Raw genomic sequence first — 21,037 nt, 5'->3', positions numbered from 1 at the left:
GGATAGGGTTGCTTCTGTGTGGCAGGCCGAAGTACTTGGGATTTTAGAACTGAAAAGATAACAGTTTAAATTTGAGGGTATTCTAATTTGTTATCATAAACCACATAAGGGTGACACTGGATGGAGCTAATAAGATCATGTCGCCCTTACTTGGAGTGTGCTGAAATGTAATTATAAGGGGGGAGCGCGGAGAGGAATCAGAATAAAAAATTAGTTCTGGATTTTAAAAAGGCAATCGCCATGTGGGGCCGAAAAATATGTTTTTTACATTACACATTAAAAAACACTTGTTTATTTGGAGGTTAAATCTCTGACCATGAAATCTCTAGGCAAAGATTCGTGAGGCAAATTTTTTTTTGTCGGAAAGAACTGTTGGCAAAGAATGTTCCCGATACTCAGCTATGGAGATTTCTGGAATTGATGTAGGTGCAATTTGACAGTAATTTATTATTGGGGTATTATGCCGTGTTGCTTTACCTCCTTCTGTAACAAACGTTTCGGACACACGTCTGACCTGATGATGGACACTGCAATGCTGTGCAAAACGCTGGCTAAAGAAGGAGGTAGCGTAACACAGGATAATACCCAAAAAAAAATCACTATAATACTTTTGGCGTGAAAATCTGAAAATTAAATCCAGATACTGTGTTTTGTTAAATTACGAATATTCTACAAATTGGGGCGAGGTTTTATTTTATTTCTGAAGTATTATTATTTTAAGTATTATTTATTTTATTTTATTTTATACGTGTGTTGTATTCTTGTCCGGTGACTGATTTTCGACACATTTTAAGATTTTACAAAATATACGTAATATTATTTGACGGAAACCTGGTGTTGATCCAATTGTTTATGTTTTAAGCCGAACAACGAAAAAAATTTATGGTAAAAACTGTTTTCGCACTCCATAAATATTATTTGAATTATTGAAGTTCCTAAATTATTTGAGTGTGCAGTATTAGCATTGCGCGCAAGTTGATAAAATATGCTGCATCCCCAAAACGCATTCCACGATTACGTGAATCAAACACTTATTATGTTAGCCTGTCCAAATTAAAAAAAAAAAAACACTTATTATGTTAGCCAATAATTACTCATTTAATCAATACGATAATAAAGCAAGCAAAAATTCCACAAGAATTTAAATGTAGCATTACTAGACCAATATTTAAAGGTGGAAAACACATTGAACTGGGAAATTATAGGCCTATTAGTATACTACCTGCGTTAGAAAAAATTCTCGAAAAATTTTTATCAAATAAATTAAATAATTACATTGAAAAATTCGCTATCATAGATCCAAATCAATATGGCTTTCAAAGAAAAAAAAATACTGAAAAATTACTGCAAGATTTTTCTAATTACATAAATAATCAATTAAATAATAAATTACATGTTATTGTGTTATTTATCGATAACTCTAAAGCTTTTGACACAATTAACTCTAAAAAACTGCTAGAAACCTTAGAAAAAATTGGAATAAGAGGAAATGTGTTAAATTTATTTAAAGATTATCTTAGAAATAGAAAAATATGTACCAAAATAAATAATACTTTTAGTAAAACAAAGAATGTATCTGCAGGAGTTCCACAAGGTTCCATATTGGGACCTACACTATATATAATTTATGTAACTATAATGAAAAAACTTTTCTCTTTTGTTAAACATTTTGTATTTGCAGATGATACGGCATTGGTCATATCACATAAAGATCTAAAAATTGCAATTGAACTCATGCAAATTGACTTTAATCAACTTTGTAAATGGTCACATGATGCAGGACTATTAATAAATGCTAAAAAAACCAAAGTTATGCATATAAGATCACCTAATGCCAGATTTCAATTTAATCCTAATATTATTTCTCATAGTTTTAATTGCATCCATAAAAATATCCCGACTAATTGTAAATGTGAAAGCTTAGAATTAGTTACAGAATATGTCTATCTTGGTGTTACAGTAGATTGCTTTTTCAAATGGGACAAACATATTAAAAAAACCTGTAAAAGACTCAGATCAATTGCTGGCAGAATGTACACATTAAATTTTTTCCTATCAATTGAAACACTCAAAATAATTTATATGTCAATGGCAGAATCTATTATAAGATATGGATTAACCATATGGGGAAATACTAGTATAACCAATCTGAAACAAGTCCAAGCTGTACAAAACGCAATTGTAAAATTACTAGTCGTCCCTAATATTTTTAAACAGAGACATAATACACCGTTGCTGTTTCAGAGTGCCAAAATTTTACCTGTTAAGGCTATACTATGGCAGAAAATCATAATTCAGTATATATTTACCCCGCAGCATAAAGAAAAATTAGAACATAAATACAGTACTAGATTCACGCGCAATGACGGGTTAATAGTTCCGAAATTTAATAATAAATACGGACAGAGAACGTTTGAATACAACATACCGAAGATATTTAATTTATTACCTGACACTATAAAGCAATGTAAATCTATGAATAAGGTTAAATATATGGTGAAAAATTGGCTATCGGAAAAAAAATATTTATTTTAATATGTATGAAATTGTTAATTCTGTAGATATAAGATGTAAATTATAACTTTAAAAAATGTATTTGAAACTAACTTTAAGCACCTGTTGACAAGCCAATTCAATCGGCTTAGCAGGACTTGTTTGTTGATATTATGTATTAACTATTTATTCAATAAAAAAAAAAAAAAAAAAAAGCCTTAGTACAAATAAAAATAAACACTTATTATGTTAGCCTCATTTCAAATGAAATAAAACACATATGATGTTAGCCTCATTTCAAATGAAAAAAAAACACTTATTATGTTAGCCTCAGTCCTCAGATGTGTGAACAGAAATGGATGGAATATGCGCTGGACAATGCGGCGTCGCATTCTGCAAACAAATGTAATACATTGTATGGTGTGATGATTTGTTGGCTCACACAACTCTCTATTTTTATTTCATCATTTTCGGGTACATTGGGCCCAGCACTACAGAAGTAGACACGCCAAAACTTGGACACGAGCCACATTTTTGTAATGAATGCTTTTGCAATAGTTTAACTGAAAGGAACGCGTTGGCAGACAAGGGACGGACATTGCTATTTAATGGAATTAGAAACGCGGAAAACTTTTTTTTTCTTCTCTACATTTGAGGTGTCGTTCTTTGGTGTTTTTTGCTGTAATCTGTGTTGGCCTGTGATTAAAGAAATACACAGAGAGAATCTCGCCATTTATGTTGAGAAGTTGTTTGCAACTGTGCGCAATATTTTATTTTTTTATTTACTAACTCTCAATAGAAAATAACTAACTTAAAACGTTAATCAATTAAAATTGCTTCAAATATTGTCATTATTCGTTTTTTACACAGAGTAACTGAATTAATAATATTATTTCAATTTTTTTAAAGTGTAATTTTCATTGAAGAAGAAGATAATACTAACAAATCCAAACGAAACATGAAACAGAACAACACGCAGAAAATAAAAAAAGATATTTTTCTCAACTAGGATTCGAACCCAGGATTTCTCTCTTCCCGGGACCGTATTTAGTCACTCGACCATTGGGACCTTTTTTAACATTGAACTTACAAAGGAGGCCCTGAGAAAAATAATCTCTCTCAGAACCTATGTCATCTTTGGAGATGCTGTGTGGAGGCACTTTTTGAGGGGTCAATTTAGGGATCAGCAGACGAGCAGTGACGGACGTATGAATCTACCCCTCCCGCAAGACTTCTGACTTTTTTAAATGTCTAAGCAAACATTCAACTTTTATTAACTTTGAACAAGCTTATACCCATCAACGTAATATAAATTTGAAGAAGAAGATAATACAAGCAAATCTAAATTAAACATGAAACGATACAAGAAACAAAAATAAGAATAACCGTTAATTAAACAGAGATCCTGGGTTCGATTCCTAATTGTGATCGTTAACTTTTTATGTCTTTGACTTGTTCTGTTTCATGTTTTGTTTCGATTATTTTGTACTATCTTCTTAACTTTAATATTACATGAATTTTATGTACCAATATTACACTACCAGAATTACACATTAACTATATTACATATGTAGGAAAGTACTTATGTAGAGAATATACCTACGTACCTTTTCATATTAATGTAAACTTTACACATATATATATGAAAATGTATTGCTAATACAAAAACACGAAAACAATGAATATTTTGAAATATTTTTTGATAATGTGGGCCTCACTGGGGGCTTTACCCGTTTTGAGTAAGTTGGGCCTCACTGGGTGCTTTACCCGAGCTGAGTACTTTGGGCCTCACTGGGGGCTTTACCCGTTCTGAGTACTTTGGGCCTCACTGGGTGCTTTACCCGTGCTGAGTACTGTTGGCCTAACTGGGGCTTTTTTTTTAAATTTATTTATTTATCTATCAATATAAAGGTTTTTACTTGTATTTATCGACATCTGTCTCACTAGGGTACACCTGTGTCGAGACAGACGTATACAGATACTTATAGAATATTTACATGCATGACTAAATCAAAATCAAAGTACAAATTACAAAGTTGTATACATTTTAAATTATAGAGTCAATAGATAGGTAATAGAAAGAGTAGGTTCAGGTACGACAATATTGTAAATATATATGTGATATAAATGCATTTAATTGGAGGACGTAGTTACAAAGGGGTTTTTATAAAATTATTGATTCTACTATTTTATTTAGTATTTGAATTGTTGTTATTGTTTACGTGTAATTTGGTTTACAGATGTTTGCGATAGTGGGACGCCCAATACTTGTTATCCATTTGTTTATTTCATGTTTGAATTTGGTTATTGACTCTGTTTGTCTAATCGTGGTTGGTAGTGTATTGTATAGTTTGCAAGCTGTGTATTTAAAATGTTTTTGCCCAAAGGTGGTTCTAGCAAAAGGAGTTTGGAGAAGTTCTTTATTTTTGGCTCGGGTATTGTGTATCGTTTGAGTTGGTTTGTATAGTGTTTTGCTGTTTTGGTGTAAATTAATCAAGATGGATCTTGCAAAGAGCTGTTTTATGTCCATAACGTTGATAGTATTGAAGATAGTATCAGTGTTGGTAGTAAAAGGGAGTTAGAGAATTATTTTTATGATTAATTTTTTTGCTTTAATAATGGGGTCGAGGGCACTAGAAGAAGTATTACCCCAAGCTAAAATTCCATATTCTATGTGTGATTGGCATAGTGAGAAATATACTGATTTTAAAAGTTTAAGGTAAAGGAAATTACGTGTTTGTTTGAAAAAGTAAATAGATTTACGAATTTTTTTTGTAATGTTATAGATATGTTGTTTCCAATTTAGTTGTATGTCAAAGGTTAGTCCTAGATATTTGATATTGGTTGCTTGTTCTAGGCATGGGCAGTCACAATTCCGGTCAAGGGGAGAATTTTTGCAAACGTGTATTTTTAGAGTTAGGTTAGGTTAGGTTAGGTTACACCATTGGGATATTGGTGAGACTAAACAGTAAGTATTTTGTTTTATGTACATTCAGAGTTAGTGAATTAGAGTCGAGCCACTGTTTTACCTTTTGAATTCATTCCTCCGTTTTGGCGTATACGGTAGTCCATTCTTTCGATTGGAATAGTAGGACTGTGTCATCGGCGAAACTGACAATAGTGGCATCGATATCAAGGTTACATAACTCATTAATATATATCAGAAAAAAGGTTGGACCTAAAACACTGCCTTGTGGGACACCGTAACTAATTGGCAGATTCTGACTCTTAGTTGTTCTGATTTTAACGCATTGTGATCTGCCAGATAAGAAGCTAGAGATAAGGTCTAATTCCTTATTTCTAATACCTATATTGAACATTTAGCGTTCTAATTTGTTATGTGAGATTATATCAAATGCTTAGCAAAGGTCGAGGAATACCGACAAACATTTTGAGCCCTTATCCAGATGGCTAGAGATATAGTCTTTAACCGGGGCTATGGCATCGTTAGTGTTTTTGTGTCTTCTGAAACCAAATTGACGTGGCGATAATAGTTTGTTGGTTTCCAAGTATTCCATCAGACTAGTATTTACGATCTTTTCAAACACTTTCGAAAGGGAATTAAGCAATACGGCGATAATTACTGACGTGAAGTTTGGAGCCTGTTTTGAAAATAGTGATAATAAGACCTTGTTTTAGAATAGTGGGGAAAAGGCCTTGGCGGATGCTAATATTAAGAAGATGAGTTAGTGGTTGAGTTATAGCGGGGGAAATTTTTTTTAGAACAGTATTGGGTATTTCATCTAAGCTGGAAGATAAGGAATTTTTGAGAGACTTTATTGCTATCGAAACTTCACTTTCTGTAACTGTTTTAAGAACGAGACGTGTTGGGACTTCATCCTTTGTTGCGGGGTTGGTAGGGTCAAGTGTATATTTATTTGTTTTGATTACCTATATTTGCAAAATAATGGTTGACATGATTGACAATTGTGTTAGGTTTCGATGTAAAGTCTAGAGTGTTTTCATTGATTTTGAGAGCGTTTAAGACGTCGGTGGTTTTGTATGAATTGGTGGCTTCCTTGAGGACTTTCCATATTTTTTTAGGGTCATTGTTGCATTCGGAGATTTTTTTATTGTAGTATAAATTTTTGGCTTTCCTGATGACTTGTGTGCAGATATTTCTGTATCTTTTGTAGAAATTGTGGAGTGTGTTATCGTATAGATTCTTGGCACATTTTTTGTGTATAGTGTTGCGTTTCCGAATGCAGTTGATAATAGTATGGGTTAATCCATGGTTTAAGAGGTTTGATTGCTCTAGGAGTGCTAATGCTGATGATTTTGGTGTTCTGGTTAAGGCTGTCTTGTAGGAAGGTAGAGAAGTAGTTCCAGGCATCCTCTGTGTTTGTTAAATTGTACAGTATGTTCCAGGATTTGGAGGTAATCGTATTGTTTAGGTTGTCATAGTCAATCGTTTTCTTTGCAATTGCAGTTGGTGCTTGGTTTTGTTCTTTACATTTACATTTACCCGTGCTAAAGCCTCCATTTTACTATTTAATTATAATAAATAAAAAGAAAACATGAAATAATAAATTGAAATTAAATATAATTAAACTGAGATGACATAAAAATAAAATATTAAGTTATGATTTTTTTAAATCGGTATTTATAGTGCCCATATGAGGTACGGTCTATGAGGTACGGTTTTAAATAATGATGTTTATACTGTTATGGTATAACGTAAAAATGTTTTATTCTTTTACGATATGTTATGAGGTACGGTTGTAAATAATGATGTTTGTAATGTAATAGTATTACGTATAAATGTTTTATTCTTTTACTATATGTTTTTTCGTAATATTACCTAAACTTTTCAATTTTCATCGGAAATGTTTTTTTGTTTCGCTCACTTTTTATATCGAGTGGAAGATTGTTGACTGTTTTTATTGTCTGGTATTTGTGGTGTCTTTATCCAAAGATTGTGTTTACCGTCGGAGATTTTTATGTTTCTTTTAACGCTTGCCTAATCGGTGTATTAATGATAGTTTGCGACGGTTGAAAAAACTTTTTGTTCAAAAATATAGTTTAGTAGTGTACTTTATGTATAATCTAGTACGTCAAGCATGTTGAATATTTGGTCTGTGACACTCATTTTATGTTTTTTTAAGTATTATCTTTGTGCGATTTCCATCTGACAGATAGCTGGGTTTGTTGCTCCTCCCCACAACAGTGATTATTCCCCGAACAGCAGTATTTTGAGTAACGTTATTTATTTTGATATGGGTTACGTTTGTCAAGTTTGACGAGCAGTAATAATATGCTTATTTTACGAGTGGCATGATTTTAAATAAATTATTTTTTCATTTCTATAAATTAAAACTTAGATTTTTTTATTTTTTTTTTTTATTGTTGATACATTTTTTTTACAATATTTCATATTTCAATTTAGTAATGTTGGCCTCACTGGGTTGTTTACCCGTGCTGAGGCCCCCATTTTATAATTTAAGAATTTATACATTTAAAAAAAATAAAAGAAAAACAACATTAAAATAAAGATAAATTTAAAATAAAAAATAAAGATTAAAAATTAAAATATAATTATAACACTAAAAGAAAAATATCAAAAGAGAATGTAAATCGGCATTTATAATGATATATGTGTTTGTGCTTGTTGCGTGTTTTATATATTTTTTTTTGTGTTGCGTGTATATGTTTTATTCTTTTATGTTATAGTATTTTGGTAATATTGTCTTTTTGTTCTTTAATCCATTTTTTTTATTTTGTGTTTGAATTTATTTTTATTTTCCTCAATTTTTGTTTCAAGTGGAAGACTGTTGAATGCTTTAATAGCGTGGTATTTATGGTGTCTTTTTTTTTTTTTTTTTTTTTTTACAGTAATACCGCACAAGAGTCCCAACTGCTCCCGTCTGGAGCCAGTGAGACTATGGCATCCCCAATTGGGGTATGTTGTGAGGCTGAGGGTATTGGGGAGGGGAGGGAGATGGGGAAGAGGAAGGTGGGGAAGTACCTGGCTATTCAGATCTGGTCACCAAACACGGCTAAAGCCATTTCAAGCAACGTTTCAATTCTGAATGGTGGTCTTACACCAGGGCGATACTGAAAGTATCTTCCACTCTGGAACGTGCCGCAAATATACTATATATTATTTTTAATTAATTAATTGTGAAATAACACAAATTAATCAAATAAAATTTATTTGCGCACGCCGGGTTCGAACCCGCGACCTTCGGATCTGTAGTCAAAAGCGTATACCACTAGACCACGCCGGCCGTCAAAAGGTAGTGTTTACCGTCGGAGTTTTTATGTTTTCTTTGTACGCTTGTCTGACCGGTCTATTAGTGATATTTTGTGTTTGTTGGGGTTTGTTTTTTTGGTCGAAAATGTAGTTTAGTAGTGTTTTAACATATAATTGGCGTATATCAAGTACGTCACAGCTTTTAAATATTTGGTCTGTGTCGGTTAGTTTATGTTTTTTGAGTATTACTTTTAATATCGTTTTCTGTGCAATTTCTATTTGAGCGATAGCTGCGTTTGTTGCTCCTCCCCAAGCAATTATTCCATATTCTATTATTGATTAGCATAGTGCATAATATATTGTTTTCAATTGTTTTATTTTATATAATGTTTCTTATGTTTAGGAAAATGTGTATTGTTCTGAGGAGTCTATTTGTGATTTGTTTGATGTGATGTGTCCATCTAAGATTATGGTCAATTAGGATTCCTAGATACTTTATTTGTTCTGTTTTTTCTAGAGGGGGGCAATCGCAGATGTTGGTGTTTATGCATTCGTGTATTTTTATGGTGTTTGTATTGTTTTTTGGCTGTCCTGTGTTAGTTATGCTGTACGTTGTGAATTTTGTTTTCGATATGTTTAGTGTGAGTGTATTTGAGTCCAACCATTTTTTCACTTGCGTGATTCCTAGATTCGCTATGTTATAAACCTTATTCCAATCCTTAGATTTAAATAATAAAACTGTGTCGTCTGCGTAACTAATTATTTCTCCATCTATTTCCATGCTGCAAAGTTCATTTATGTAAATTATGAAAAGAACGGGCCCTAGTATGCTTCCTTGTGGAACTCCGTGTGTAATCGGCAGTGGTGTGCTAGTATAGTTATTAATTTTGACTTGTTGTGTTCTGTCGCTCATGTAGCTTTTTAATAGTTGTAGTTCTTTGTCTTTGATACCCATATTTTCTAATTTTTTAAAAAGTGTTTTGTGGCATATTGAATCAAAGGCTTTAGCCAAATCTAAATATATCGCTATGCATTTAAACCCTTGATCTAAGTTGCTATGTATATAATCTATTGTACTTGCTAAAGCTTCTTTTGTGCTTCTTTTTTCTCTAAATCCATATTGTTTGTCCGAGATTAATTTGTTTTCTTCCAGGTATTTTATTATTTGGTTTTTTAATAGTCTTTCGAAAATCTTTGATAGAGAGTTTAACAAAGTAATTGGTCTATAGTTAGTTATTTCCATTTTATCTCCGGATTTATACATAGGGATTACCAGTCCTTTTTTAAGAGTATTAGGAAAGCAGGCATGTGTTATGCTAAGGTTGATTAGGTGTGTTATAGGTTTTAATATTTCATTTTTTATTATTTTAATGCAATCCGTTGTTATCTCATCTAATCCAGGAGCAATCGGGTTTTTTAATGTATTTATTATTTTGTTAATTTCCATTTCCGAACTTGTTTTTAATATAAATCTGTGTTGTGTTGGTTGGGTATCGATGTTTGATCTGTTTGTTTGTGTTAGTGTGTTTGTGCTGTGTTTTTTATGATTCGCTAAAACTTTCCCTATAGTTGCAAAAAAGTTATTTGCGTGGTTTGCCATCATTTCTATATTTGTTTTGGCATCTATTTTTTTCGAGTTAATATTTAGATGTTCTATAGTATTTTTTTGTTTGTATTTTTGTGTGTATGTAACTTCCTTTAATATTTTCCATATTTCCTTTGGGTAATTGTTTGCTTTTTTAAGTTTTTCTTTGTAGTACATCTCCTTAGCTACTCTAATAATTTTCGTGCATATGTTTCTATATCTTTTATAGTAATTAAGTTGTTCCATGTCATACGGTGTTTGTTTAATTTGTTTGTGAATTTTGTCTCGTTTACGAATACAGTTTAATATTCCTTGTGTTATCCATAGTTTAATTTTTTTTTGCTTTGTGTGTAAGTTTTATATGTTTTATTGTAGTGTAATTATTTATTTCTTGCGTTAGCGTATTTGTAAATGTATTCCAGGCTTCCTCGACATTATCTATTTGGTATAATGTATTCCAGTTTATTTTTTGGAGTTTTTCTTTTAAGTTTGAGTAGTCAATTATTTTTTTTGTAAATATTTTATGTTGTTTCGAAGTAGTGTTTTCGGTGTCTATTGCTATCATATTCATGTAGTGATCAGTGATTGTGCTTTCAAGTACTACTGTTTTGGTTTTTAGTTTTGTCTTGATCATTATATGGTCTATGCAGCTTTTAGTGTTTTGTGTGACCCGTGTTGGGACCTTTATTATTGGCTCCAGTCCGTGTTGTGCTAGTATTGCTAGGTATTCTATGTTTTGTGGGTGTCCGTTTTGTAGAATGTTTATATTAAGATCTCCTATGATGATGATATTTTTGTATTTGTTGAGATCATTTAATGTATTGTTAAGATCAGTTAAGAAATTTGTGATGTTGTTTTTGGATGGAGATCTGTACATAGCTAGGATACATGTTTCTTTTCTATATGTAATTTGTATGCAGTTGGAGTCGATTATGTTTATTTCTTGAATGGTTGTGTTATTTTTATCACTGACGTATATAACTATACCATCATTTTGGTTTTTATGTATTTTTGTATGGTGTGTATTATAGTTTTTGATTGTTTTTGGTATTTAGTTGTCATTCAACCAGCATTCTGTCAGTACAATGACATCATAATTATTTTCAAGCTGTTGGAGGTATATAAAAAATTCATCAAAATTTTTATTGATCGATCTAATGTTTTGGTGTAATATATTGATTCTATGTTTTTCTTTTGTGAATTTGGTCCAGAGGTTAATATCATTTGTACTTTCACAGTAGTGTTAATTGTCCGAATCTATATATTCCATGTAATCTGCCATGTTGGTGTGTATTTGTGTAAGTATGTGATGTGAGGTTGTGTTAGATGTACAGTCGTGTTTATGTCAGTTTATTAGATATATCGTTTAGGTGTTTTATTTCCATAACCTTTGAGTCTTTGGATTTTCTGACGAGAATTTTTCCTGATTTTACCCAAACATATTTGTAGTCTTTTTCTTGGGCTCTTTTTCTGGTGTTCCAGGGCAGATTTTTGTAATATTGGGTTAATGATTACGTCCCGGCTTTCCGTCAATCGCGCTAACCCCTACACTACAAGACTTCGTATAGGTTACACTGTATTCAATTGCAATCCATTTCATTTCAAAAACACTTATTACAGAAGGCGATCAATAAATACAACAAACTAAATATACCCCCTTTCCATTTAACCGACAGCAGCACAGCTGTGTAGTATATACCCGTGAAAACCTTAACCATAACATATATATATTTATTTTTTTATATTTACTCCACACAGGAGGCCCTGAAGAAAATAATTTCCCTCAGGGCCTATGTCATCTTTGGGGATGCTGTGTGGAGGGTCTTTATGTGGAGAGGAAGGAGTGAACATGGGTCTTGAAGAGTCCCATGTTGTAGGAGGGAGGAAACACAGAGGCCGGCAGTTCGTTCCACAGCCGAGCTGTTGAACTTAAGAACGAATCGTAGAAGCGACCCGTTCTCATGTGACAAGTGTCAACTGTGTACAAATGTTGGGCGCGCGTTTGGCGTGTGTCCCGACTACGCACCGGTGCCGAAGGGATCAATGACGCTAGTTCCTCAGAGCATCTTCCATTGTAATACCGATAGAACAAGGACAACATACCTACCTGACGCCTGTGCTCTAAAGATTGCAGTCCGTCCGTTAAGATTGGGGAATCTATCAAACGGACCGCCCGTTTCTGCACAGAGTCAAGGGTAAAATATATAACTCTCCTTCGAGTATAGTCTCCGTTATTTGTGTAAGCTTTTGTAATACAACTCTTATTAGAAATCCATTGTTTAATGATGATAATTAGAATCGAACAATTCCATTTAAGGTTTTTCTCGGTTGGCGAAAATATATTTTTTTTTCAAGCAGCTTCCGTAAATCTTCCGAAAGCTTCGGGCTACGAAAAAAGTCCAAGAGAAGTTGGGAAAGGGCGCCCTCTACTTTTTTGCAATTAATTAATGCCCTCAAGGGTTAGAAGGAAACTTACATAATGTTCTAGAAGTTCTGCAAAGCTCCTATTAGGTTGTTAAATTCCATTCTAAAAATGGAATCCGGGACTTAGCAAAAATAAAGGGCCCTTTTTGTTAGGATTACATCTTAATTAAATAATGAACTCATTAAAGAATGTTTCAATTTTCAAAAGTACTTTAGCATTCACTTGCAGCTTTTTAAAAATTCAAAGGAACAAATATTTTTTGCGAGTTTATTTAAAAACCTTATTTTAATGATCAAGTTCTGGATATTTTCACTGATGTTATCTGTAATTACAAAAAGGTTCAACGTAATGCAATTATACCTTTCCCATCTGAGTTAATACAATGACATTTTCTCAAGATACGCGCTCACCCAAAAATAAAGACTTTATTATAAAGATTCTGGTATAGCTATGAGATAAAGAGGGTAGTATATTGCTCAGGTTAAAATCTTTACTCATAATAATATTCATGAAAGATTTTTTTTAGACCGGCATCACTTTGTCCCAAACCTCAAAACCGCTACCATTTTGGCAGTTTGCATTTTGTGGCTAATTTAAGTTTCTTTAGATGATATTTGTAATGTCATTGACCTAGTCTAGTATGTTGTGAATTGTACTAAAAAATCCGACCACTTCGATTAAGGGTTCCGTATTTGTTTTGGTAAATCGATTTACAATATTCTTCTGATATCAGTATTTGTATGAACATGTTTTCCGCCGTCCTCATTAAAAATTTGCCTTTAACTGATATTTTGTTAGAAACTCTATTAATTCAATATTTAATAGCTTGCAGTCCCGTTTTTAACAGGAAAACGAATAATTGATCATCGAATGATTGATGATCAGATAAGTTCCTAAATCTCCGTACAGTGTTCGCCCGGTATCCCCGGTATATATTTATGGTAACAGAAGAAGTTTAGTTAATTCACGTTCCCTCCTGATTTTCCTGTTTATTGAACTGAAGTAAAACTTGTTAAGTCTTACTTATAAAGATTCCGTAATACGCCACTGCAGCGCTGGTTTAGCTATACGGTGAAGAGGGCCGTATACTGCTCGGATTAGAGAATTTACTCATAATAATATTCGTGCAACATTTTTTAGACTGGCACCACTTTGTCCCAATCCTCAAAAACACGTTCATTTTCGCATATCGCGTTTAGTTGCAAACTTCGCGTTTCTTCAGATGACATTTGCGATGTCAATGACCAGGTACGCTTTGATTTGCTTCGAAATTTGGCCAATTTGATAATACTTCTGTATTTGCTTTTGTAAATCGATATTTCGGTTCAAAATATTCTTGTAATAGTGTTGCAAATGGGTATAACTGCTTTTTGTATTTTCGTTACGCGACCGATCAAAATTTGCAAAATCAACCAGTTTGTTAACAAAGTCCGTCTTATTACAATCGTAACACTTTCATATTCCTGAGGGTCGGGCGGCTTGAAAATCTGTTAATTACTAAAACTGCCGTATTCCAGCCGGTATATGCAGTTTACATGCGTGTAAATATGAGTCATCAAGTAAGACGATTGGCGCTAAACAGTAAAAAAATAATTTAATTAAAAATGTATATTTACCGAGATGTCGCTTCCGGCGATTCCAGCAACTTTGACATGCAGCAAATAATGTTCGATCTGAAATAAAACAAACCGACATGTTATTAATTTTGTTATGATGCTATTAAAATATTGTGAGCGAAGACAAAAGAAGATAAAGAAAAAGTTAGAAAATAGGTTTTTCGGAATTTACAAAAAACCGTTTACAGCGATGCAACGGTTAATAGTTGAATTTCGACCCCTCATTAGGAAGATACTGAACGATTCTGAATTTTAGTTCACATGAAAATATAGTATCACCATTGATGTATTGTACTAGATTAACCCTGTCTTGTTAAATTCATTTTTAAAATAACGCCACGTAGCGTACGTCACAAATATGGAGATGAACTTAACAACCCAACTCTGTTTAAACTCCTTGTACAAGCGTTCAAACTCGTAAACGAAACCAAGGAGAATTTGTTGTCAGAGGTGTTGTAATATGGACATAATTCAAATTTAAATATTTGGAACTCGGTTATTTTTGTGATTGAAACAATGAACTTGCCCAGCATAGCTGAGAAGCAAAATAGACCGACAAAAGGTAAAACGCAATGCACAGTGCCCATTTCGCATTGCGACATGCGTGGGCCTTTTCATAAATGTGCATGTGAACCAAAACAAAATTGTGTTGGGGTTATTTTTAAATGAATATGCCGTGACTAGTCTAATTTAGTCTATGAGTACCACTTATTTAAATTTAATGTATTTTCAAAAATTAATGAATAATTTTTCAATCAAAAGAGAATGAAAATGGTTGTATGTTATGCACAGAAAGTGGTCACAAAATATGCCCACGAAGAAATTTGAATATAAAATTTAATAAAAGGATAGCTATTACAATTCAATGACGGTTACGTTATCTAGGCATGTATTAAACATATTTAAAAACGGATTACCAAGGTTAATACTATGTAAAGGATTCATATTCAAATGGTGGTTCTCAAAATCTAACAGAAAAGTATAGGGTACAGAGTGCAGGCAGGAGTTTGTGGAAGAAAATTATTATTAGAAGGACCAATGGCTCACTGAGCAACACATCACCAAGCAGCCATTCGCAAGATACTTCGGAATCTGTAGGTCTAGGATTGGAATCTATTCGAAGACCGTAAAATGGGATTATTTGAACAATGTTCAACTTTGAAACTAAATTACTTTTTTTATTAAATCATAAGTATGTCATTTTTACTGCACATGTTTTAACAATAGAAATGTGATTATGTAAAACAAATAAAAATATATATAAGTATATGTGTGTTTGGGCATTAAAAAAACATTGGGATCAAAGTCACCTTTCAAAGTGCGGCCAAACCCGAAAAACATAGTGTAAATAAAAATGTTAGTTAGAATATTTCTTTGTCTAAAAATACCTAAAACCATTTCAACCATCAATAACTATGAATATAACTAGAAATCTTATTTAACTTATTTGCATCCAGAGAGATTCCAGAAAAAAATCATTTAAAAAGAGTGGTTGCTAAATTATTCGGATATCTGCGATGATCACAATCGCCCCATAATTCCTTACTTAGGTACCTATCATACATTTACCTACCCACAGACATGCGACGAAGTCCTTATTCGACTCGAGGGGACTCTTCTTCAGAGCAAATTCCATTAAATATCCTTAAAACTGACAAAACATTTTTACACGTCACCTATAATCCAATTATTGCATTTTGCCGTAAAGATATATGAATCAGACAAAATCTCGTTTTTTCAGTATTCGTTAAACGTGACAATTTATAAAAATATGTGAGGAAATAATCCCATAAACACTCCAATAAAGCAGGATAAATGTGCTACTTACATAAACTTCCCCACACATAGCTTTATATCCGCTCACGAGGTGTGCCAATAAAGGAGGAAAATTGACGGAAATCGGCGAAAACCCGCTATAAATTGTTTCCAAAAGTAGCCTTGACGATTGAAAGCAATGAAATACTGCGACGACGGCTGACGGGATTTTTCAAAACCTCGATAACGTTAACGGCCGGGGTCTGTCGTTATAATAATTTATTTGGGACCCTCTACGAACTGCTAACCGTGCAGGGTGATTTGCATAACTGCCCCAATCTTCTTCCACCAACGATCGCCGTTCCGTTACCGTCGCCTAACGAGAGCGAGTAACGACCAAGCGCAGGGGCCTGCAAATACTGGCACGTGAGCCACTGCACCGTGGATAACTAATCACATCTGCCTTCGAGTTGCTACATTTAACATAAAACGGCAATAAAGCAAAAATGCAACAAACTCCCTAAAGTGAATTGGACACAAATTGCTCGTTGAGCCTGGCAATTACTTTAGGATGCAGGGCATATTATCAAACGAAATACAAGATAGAAAAATGAAGAATATGGGTCAAGTAATGCGAAAACCTAATTCAATTTCGGACTTGGATATGGATACCCCCGCCCCGATAACCAACTAATAATCCGATAATCCGCCAAAGGCTACGCTTAGCGACTTAGCGGTGGTGCCAAGATTCATGGGGTGAGGTTTGTTCAGGTCTTGGCGGTGGATGCGCCTGCCTACCTACAGCGTGTTGGATCAGGAGAGACTGGTTGAGGGAGAATTTTCGACGTCTCCAACAGGACTGTCTCCACCCACCGCAGTAGGAGGGATGGATTCAAAGGTCGGTCATTGCTCCACTTCATTCTTTTCTCTAAAATATCCTACACATAGCACCCCAAAAGATGATATACAACGATGATATAAAAAAAAATTACAACGAGGTATGAGCACATTGCGGTAAATGTATTATTGTGTTACGGAAGATGTGCATTTCGTATCTGTCTTCATTTTTTCATTCCAGTCAGATTCTAGATTCTTGTATATTTATTTTAAAAACAACTTTATTAAAATTACTTTATTTAAGCAACGAAAAATAATTTAGAAATCTGTATTGAAAAGATCGAATACCCCTGTCTAATCCTAAAGGATAAGGACGAATGATTATGTCCCGTTAATCAATTATAAGTATGATTGATCGGACGGCGTTAGCAGATTGAGCGTCAAGGATTCTCGAGATTGCCCAAATCGGGACGAATCACCCGTCTGAAATTTACCGATTATTTTGAAATCCCAATGAATCAGCATTCAAAATTAGAATAATGAATTTTGAAATAAATCATTTTTCAATAATTTTGTAATCCGAGGAAGGGGGGTTTAACAATTTATCTAAAAAACCTTTACTCTCCCCAATTTCAGTGACCCTTTTCAGTTTGGGTTCACTGGTATACGTAGTAGAAAATATAAATGGTAATTTTCTATTAGGACTTCCAAAAATATAGCTTCTCCGATGCGTAATATATGTAATAAAATACGTTTATTGTTTTGTTCAATAACTCTATTTAAAACTTTAAGGCACTTGTGTCTTTTCGAAAACCCCATGGATCTTGGTGCTGTTTTCTTAAGTAATTTTACTACAAAGGATATTTAAACATCTCTCTGACTCCGTAAAATTTGTAAAGCTGACTGTGAATTCTTAGCTTTATTTTAATGTGAATATCGGACATGAGTCGCAACTGCTTCCGACGACCGTCTGAGTTGGGATTTGATTGGGAATGTCAAGTGAGACTTGACATTCCCAATTGGGGTATGAGGCTGAATTTAGTGAGGAGGGGAAGGAGATGGAAAAGAGAAAGGTGGGGGCGTACTTGGCTCCTCAGATCTGGACACCATACACGGCTAAACCCATTTCAAACAACGTTTTAATTCTGAATGGTGGCCTTACACCCGGGCGATACTAAGAGTAACTTCCACTCGAAACGTGTCGTAAATATAGATACCTACTATGTATTATTAAACAACAACAAAAAATTACCCGCGTTCACCGGGATTTGGACTAATGACCTTCGGTTTGCTAGTCGAGGGACTTATCCTTCGACCACGGAGGCAATATGCAATAATTATATGAATTTGTAACTATCTACCATATCCACCTATTTCTTTTAAGGTTAATTATTCAAAATTCCAAATCTTCGGAACATGTCAAATAAATGAAAATATTTCAGAGATAAATGGTCGATACTCGGCACAGACAATATCAAGCTTATTTTTTGTCTTGGCAATAAAGACGAAAAATCAATATGGCCGTTAGCTAAAAATATTGCTTTAAAAAACTAGCTGTAATGTTCGGCGGGCTAGATTAGCTACTCGCTGAACATTATCACTCAGGTGATTGTGTTTTCATCCCCTTCCCTCTCATTCCTCCCAGGGCGGCAGTTACGTGGGTGAGGGGGAGGCACATAACCATAAAGGAACTTTATGTGCTCCAGAAGAGCCGGAGACTGCGACATCATTATTTAACAATGAAGGAATAATGACTCGGTGACGCGAGATGGAGGCGGGACGGGTGACGTAAATATTTTAACCTTTTCGGTAACAAGAAGTCTACTTTATACTGCTAATGTCTTGACTGTAGCTGTAGCTTTTTGGGAGACACTGCGAAGTTAAGACAGCTTAATTATTTACTGAGCTTGAACTGAAAAAGCTTTTCGGTTAGGTTTTTCTTTTTAATAATTACAATTTAATAATTTTGACAATTTAAGAAGACATGTCAGATAAATAATTAAATGGAGAATATTTTCTTTGCTCTCTTAATTTATTATTACGTTAACTCTACACAGGAGGTCATAAGGCATGCTGTGTGGACCTTGAATCGGTGTCAAAGGGATCAGTTACGCTAGTTCCTCGTAGTATTTTCCATTGTAATACCGGGACGACAGCATACCTACGCCTTTACTGTAGAGATTGCAATCAGTTGGTTAATATCAATCGGACCTCCCGTTTCTGCACAGTCAAGATTTTTTCAGTTATTTTGGGGGTCCAAACCGGAGGTGAATTCTATAGACCAACTTCAAGGTTTGGGAATGTTATTTTCAGTAACTTCTATAACGATGTTGTTAAAATACTATGCAAGTTATTTTTCTGAAAATTACGCCAAGATATGCTAGACTTGGAAAATAAATGATTTAATTTGTTTGGGTGTGAGATTTTTGTATAACTTTATAGAAAGGTGGTACATATTACACTTAGATATATTTAGTTTGTTTATTTGTTTTGCACTGGTTATACGATTATGTGAGGTGCGCCACCTTGATTGTTTTGTGGTCGCCACAACCAAAATAAGTATGTTTAATAATATTTTTTGTATCAAAAAGGACCAACATTATAGAATACAGTGTGCAGCAGTCAACTTTTATGACTGAATTGTGAACTGTATAGGTATAAGTCCCCTCCCGGGCACATCGCACAAACGCGTTATATTTTATTGGATATTTGCGGTCATTATAAAGGGTATTTATGGCGCTACCGTATTTTTTATGGTGGAGTGAAATTTATAGATGGAACACCTTTTACAACTGGCAGTAAAACTGTGAGGCCCGAAATTTATCGATTTTCTGTGTCCGAGTTTTTAAAACTTCTATCAATTGCAATTTAATGGCGAATTTGTGACGATATGACTTGTTATAATTGGAGTTTTAACGGCTGAAGTTATGGCCTGTGGAAACAATACATTAATTATTAAGAGGAAGCTACAAGCCAAAAATGTGTATATTCTTGGTATACCTTATACTGTAGGTAATAGGCAATAAAATCGCTTGACAAACGGAGTCTAGAAACGTTTGAGCTCAAGCAAAAAACTGTTTTTTATTTATTTTGTAAATAATTTTATAAGAAAGCAAAAAAAAATCAAATGAAACAGTAACAGATACTCTTAGCTATTACACTGTATTTTTTTAAAAGTTTTTTCCTTTACGCGTTCATACATTTCAATTGAAAAAATATATTTTTTAATAGTTTACATTTATATTTTTTATTGAGTAATTTATTTTTTTATTTGTATTCTACTCAAGCGGAACGATAGGAAAACCTTCAATTTATTTAAAGCATATTTTTTGGTATTCATAATGTAGGTACACCAATTCGTTACAAAGGTTAATCAAAATAGATATTTAGCACTAAGCTTCGCTTTAATACTAATTTGTTTTTTTTTCTATTCTTTTCAATAAATGCGAACGCTTGTGTTTGGAAGAGTGGTGAGCATTACGATTATTAGTATAATTTGGTCTAAATTAGGTTTTTAAGTCAAAATAAATATTTTATTTTTATGAATTTATCAAAATCTGGCAGATTACTCTGTGGGACCGTATTATTTCGGAATAAAAACAAATATGAAATAGTTTTGAGATTTTCACAATATCTGATTTTATTGTATTCCTTATAAAACTTCCAACCCTTTTAAAAAGTTTATTTTACATATGGAAATGTAAAAATTTATATTTTAACGTTTAAAGCTTGTAATTTGATCTTTTTCAAATCATCTACCGTAAATTGTTTCAAAACGTTTACAAAATTTCGTTCTTCAAATTGTTAAATTAAATTTCAAAAAAGAATTTCATTTGATGAATCTAGCTTTCACTATTTGCATATTGTAGGTATATTTTTTTTATCTACTTAGACGAATGGAAACAATTAGAACATTTAAATGTATTATTTTATTATTCCCGAAGATTTTTTCAACTAGCTTGCAACCTCTTTATTCACTCCCTAGGATTTTAAGTTGGAGAGATAAATTAATTTAATAAACTGTCAAGCCGTTTCCCTGCAGGTATTTATTTATTTATTTATTATTGGATAATTTGTATAGCGCCGCTTTTGTGAGATATCACCTCAGGGGCGCTTAAGGTATATTATAAGCA

At 33.3% G+C, this 21,037-nt stretch overlaps 1 protein-coding gene across 1 annotated transcript in view; it reads right to left on the bottom strand.

The window, feature by feature from the left end:
• The window catches only part of Csgalnact (Chondroitin sulfate N-acetylgalactosaminyltransferase), a 315,839-nt gene that overhangs the window by 219,747 nt on the left and 75,055 nt on the right, over positions 1–21,037 (bottom strand). Inside the window, exon 3 of the mRNA XM_089632739.1 lies at positions 14,313–14,369. Coding sequence (XP_089488865.1) covers positions 14,313–14,350 — 38 coding nt within the window. The 5' untranslated portion in view covers positions 14,351–14,369. The remainder of the gene's footprint in view (positions 1–14,312; positions 14,370–21,037) is intronic.

Source organism: Hesperophylax consimilis, chromosome 6 (assembly GCF_061612785.1).
Source record: "Hesperophylax consimilis isolate HC1 chromosome 6, BYU_Hcon_1.0, whole genome shotgun sequence".
NCBI lineage: Eukaryota > Metazoa > Arthropoda > Insecta > Trichoptera > Limnephilidae > Hesperophylax > Hesperophylax consimilis.
Note: the sequence above shows the minus strand (reverse complement) of the source record. Positions and strands in the feature narration are given on the sequence as shown.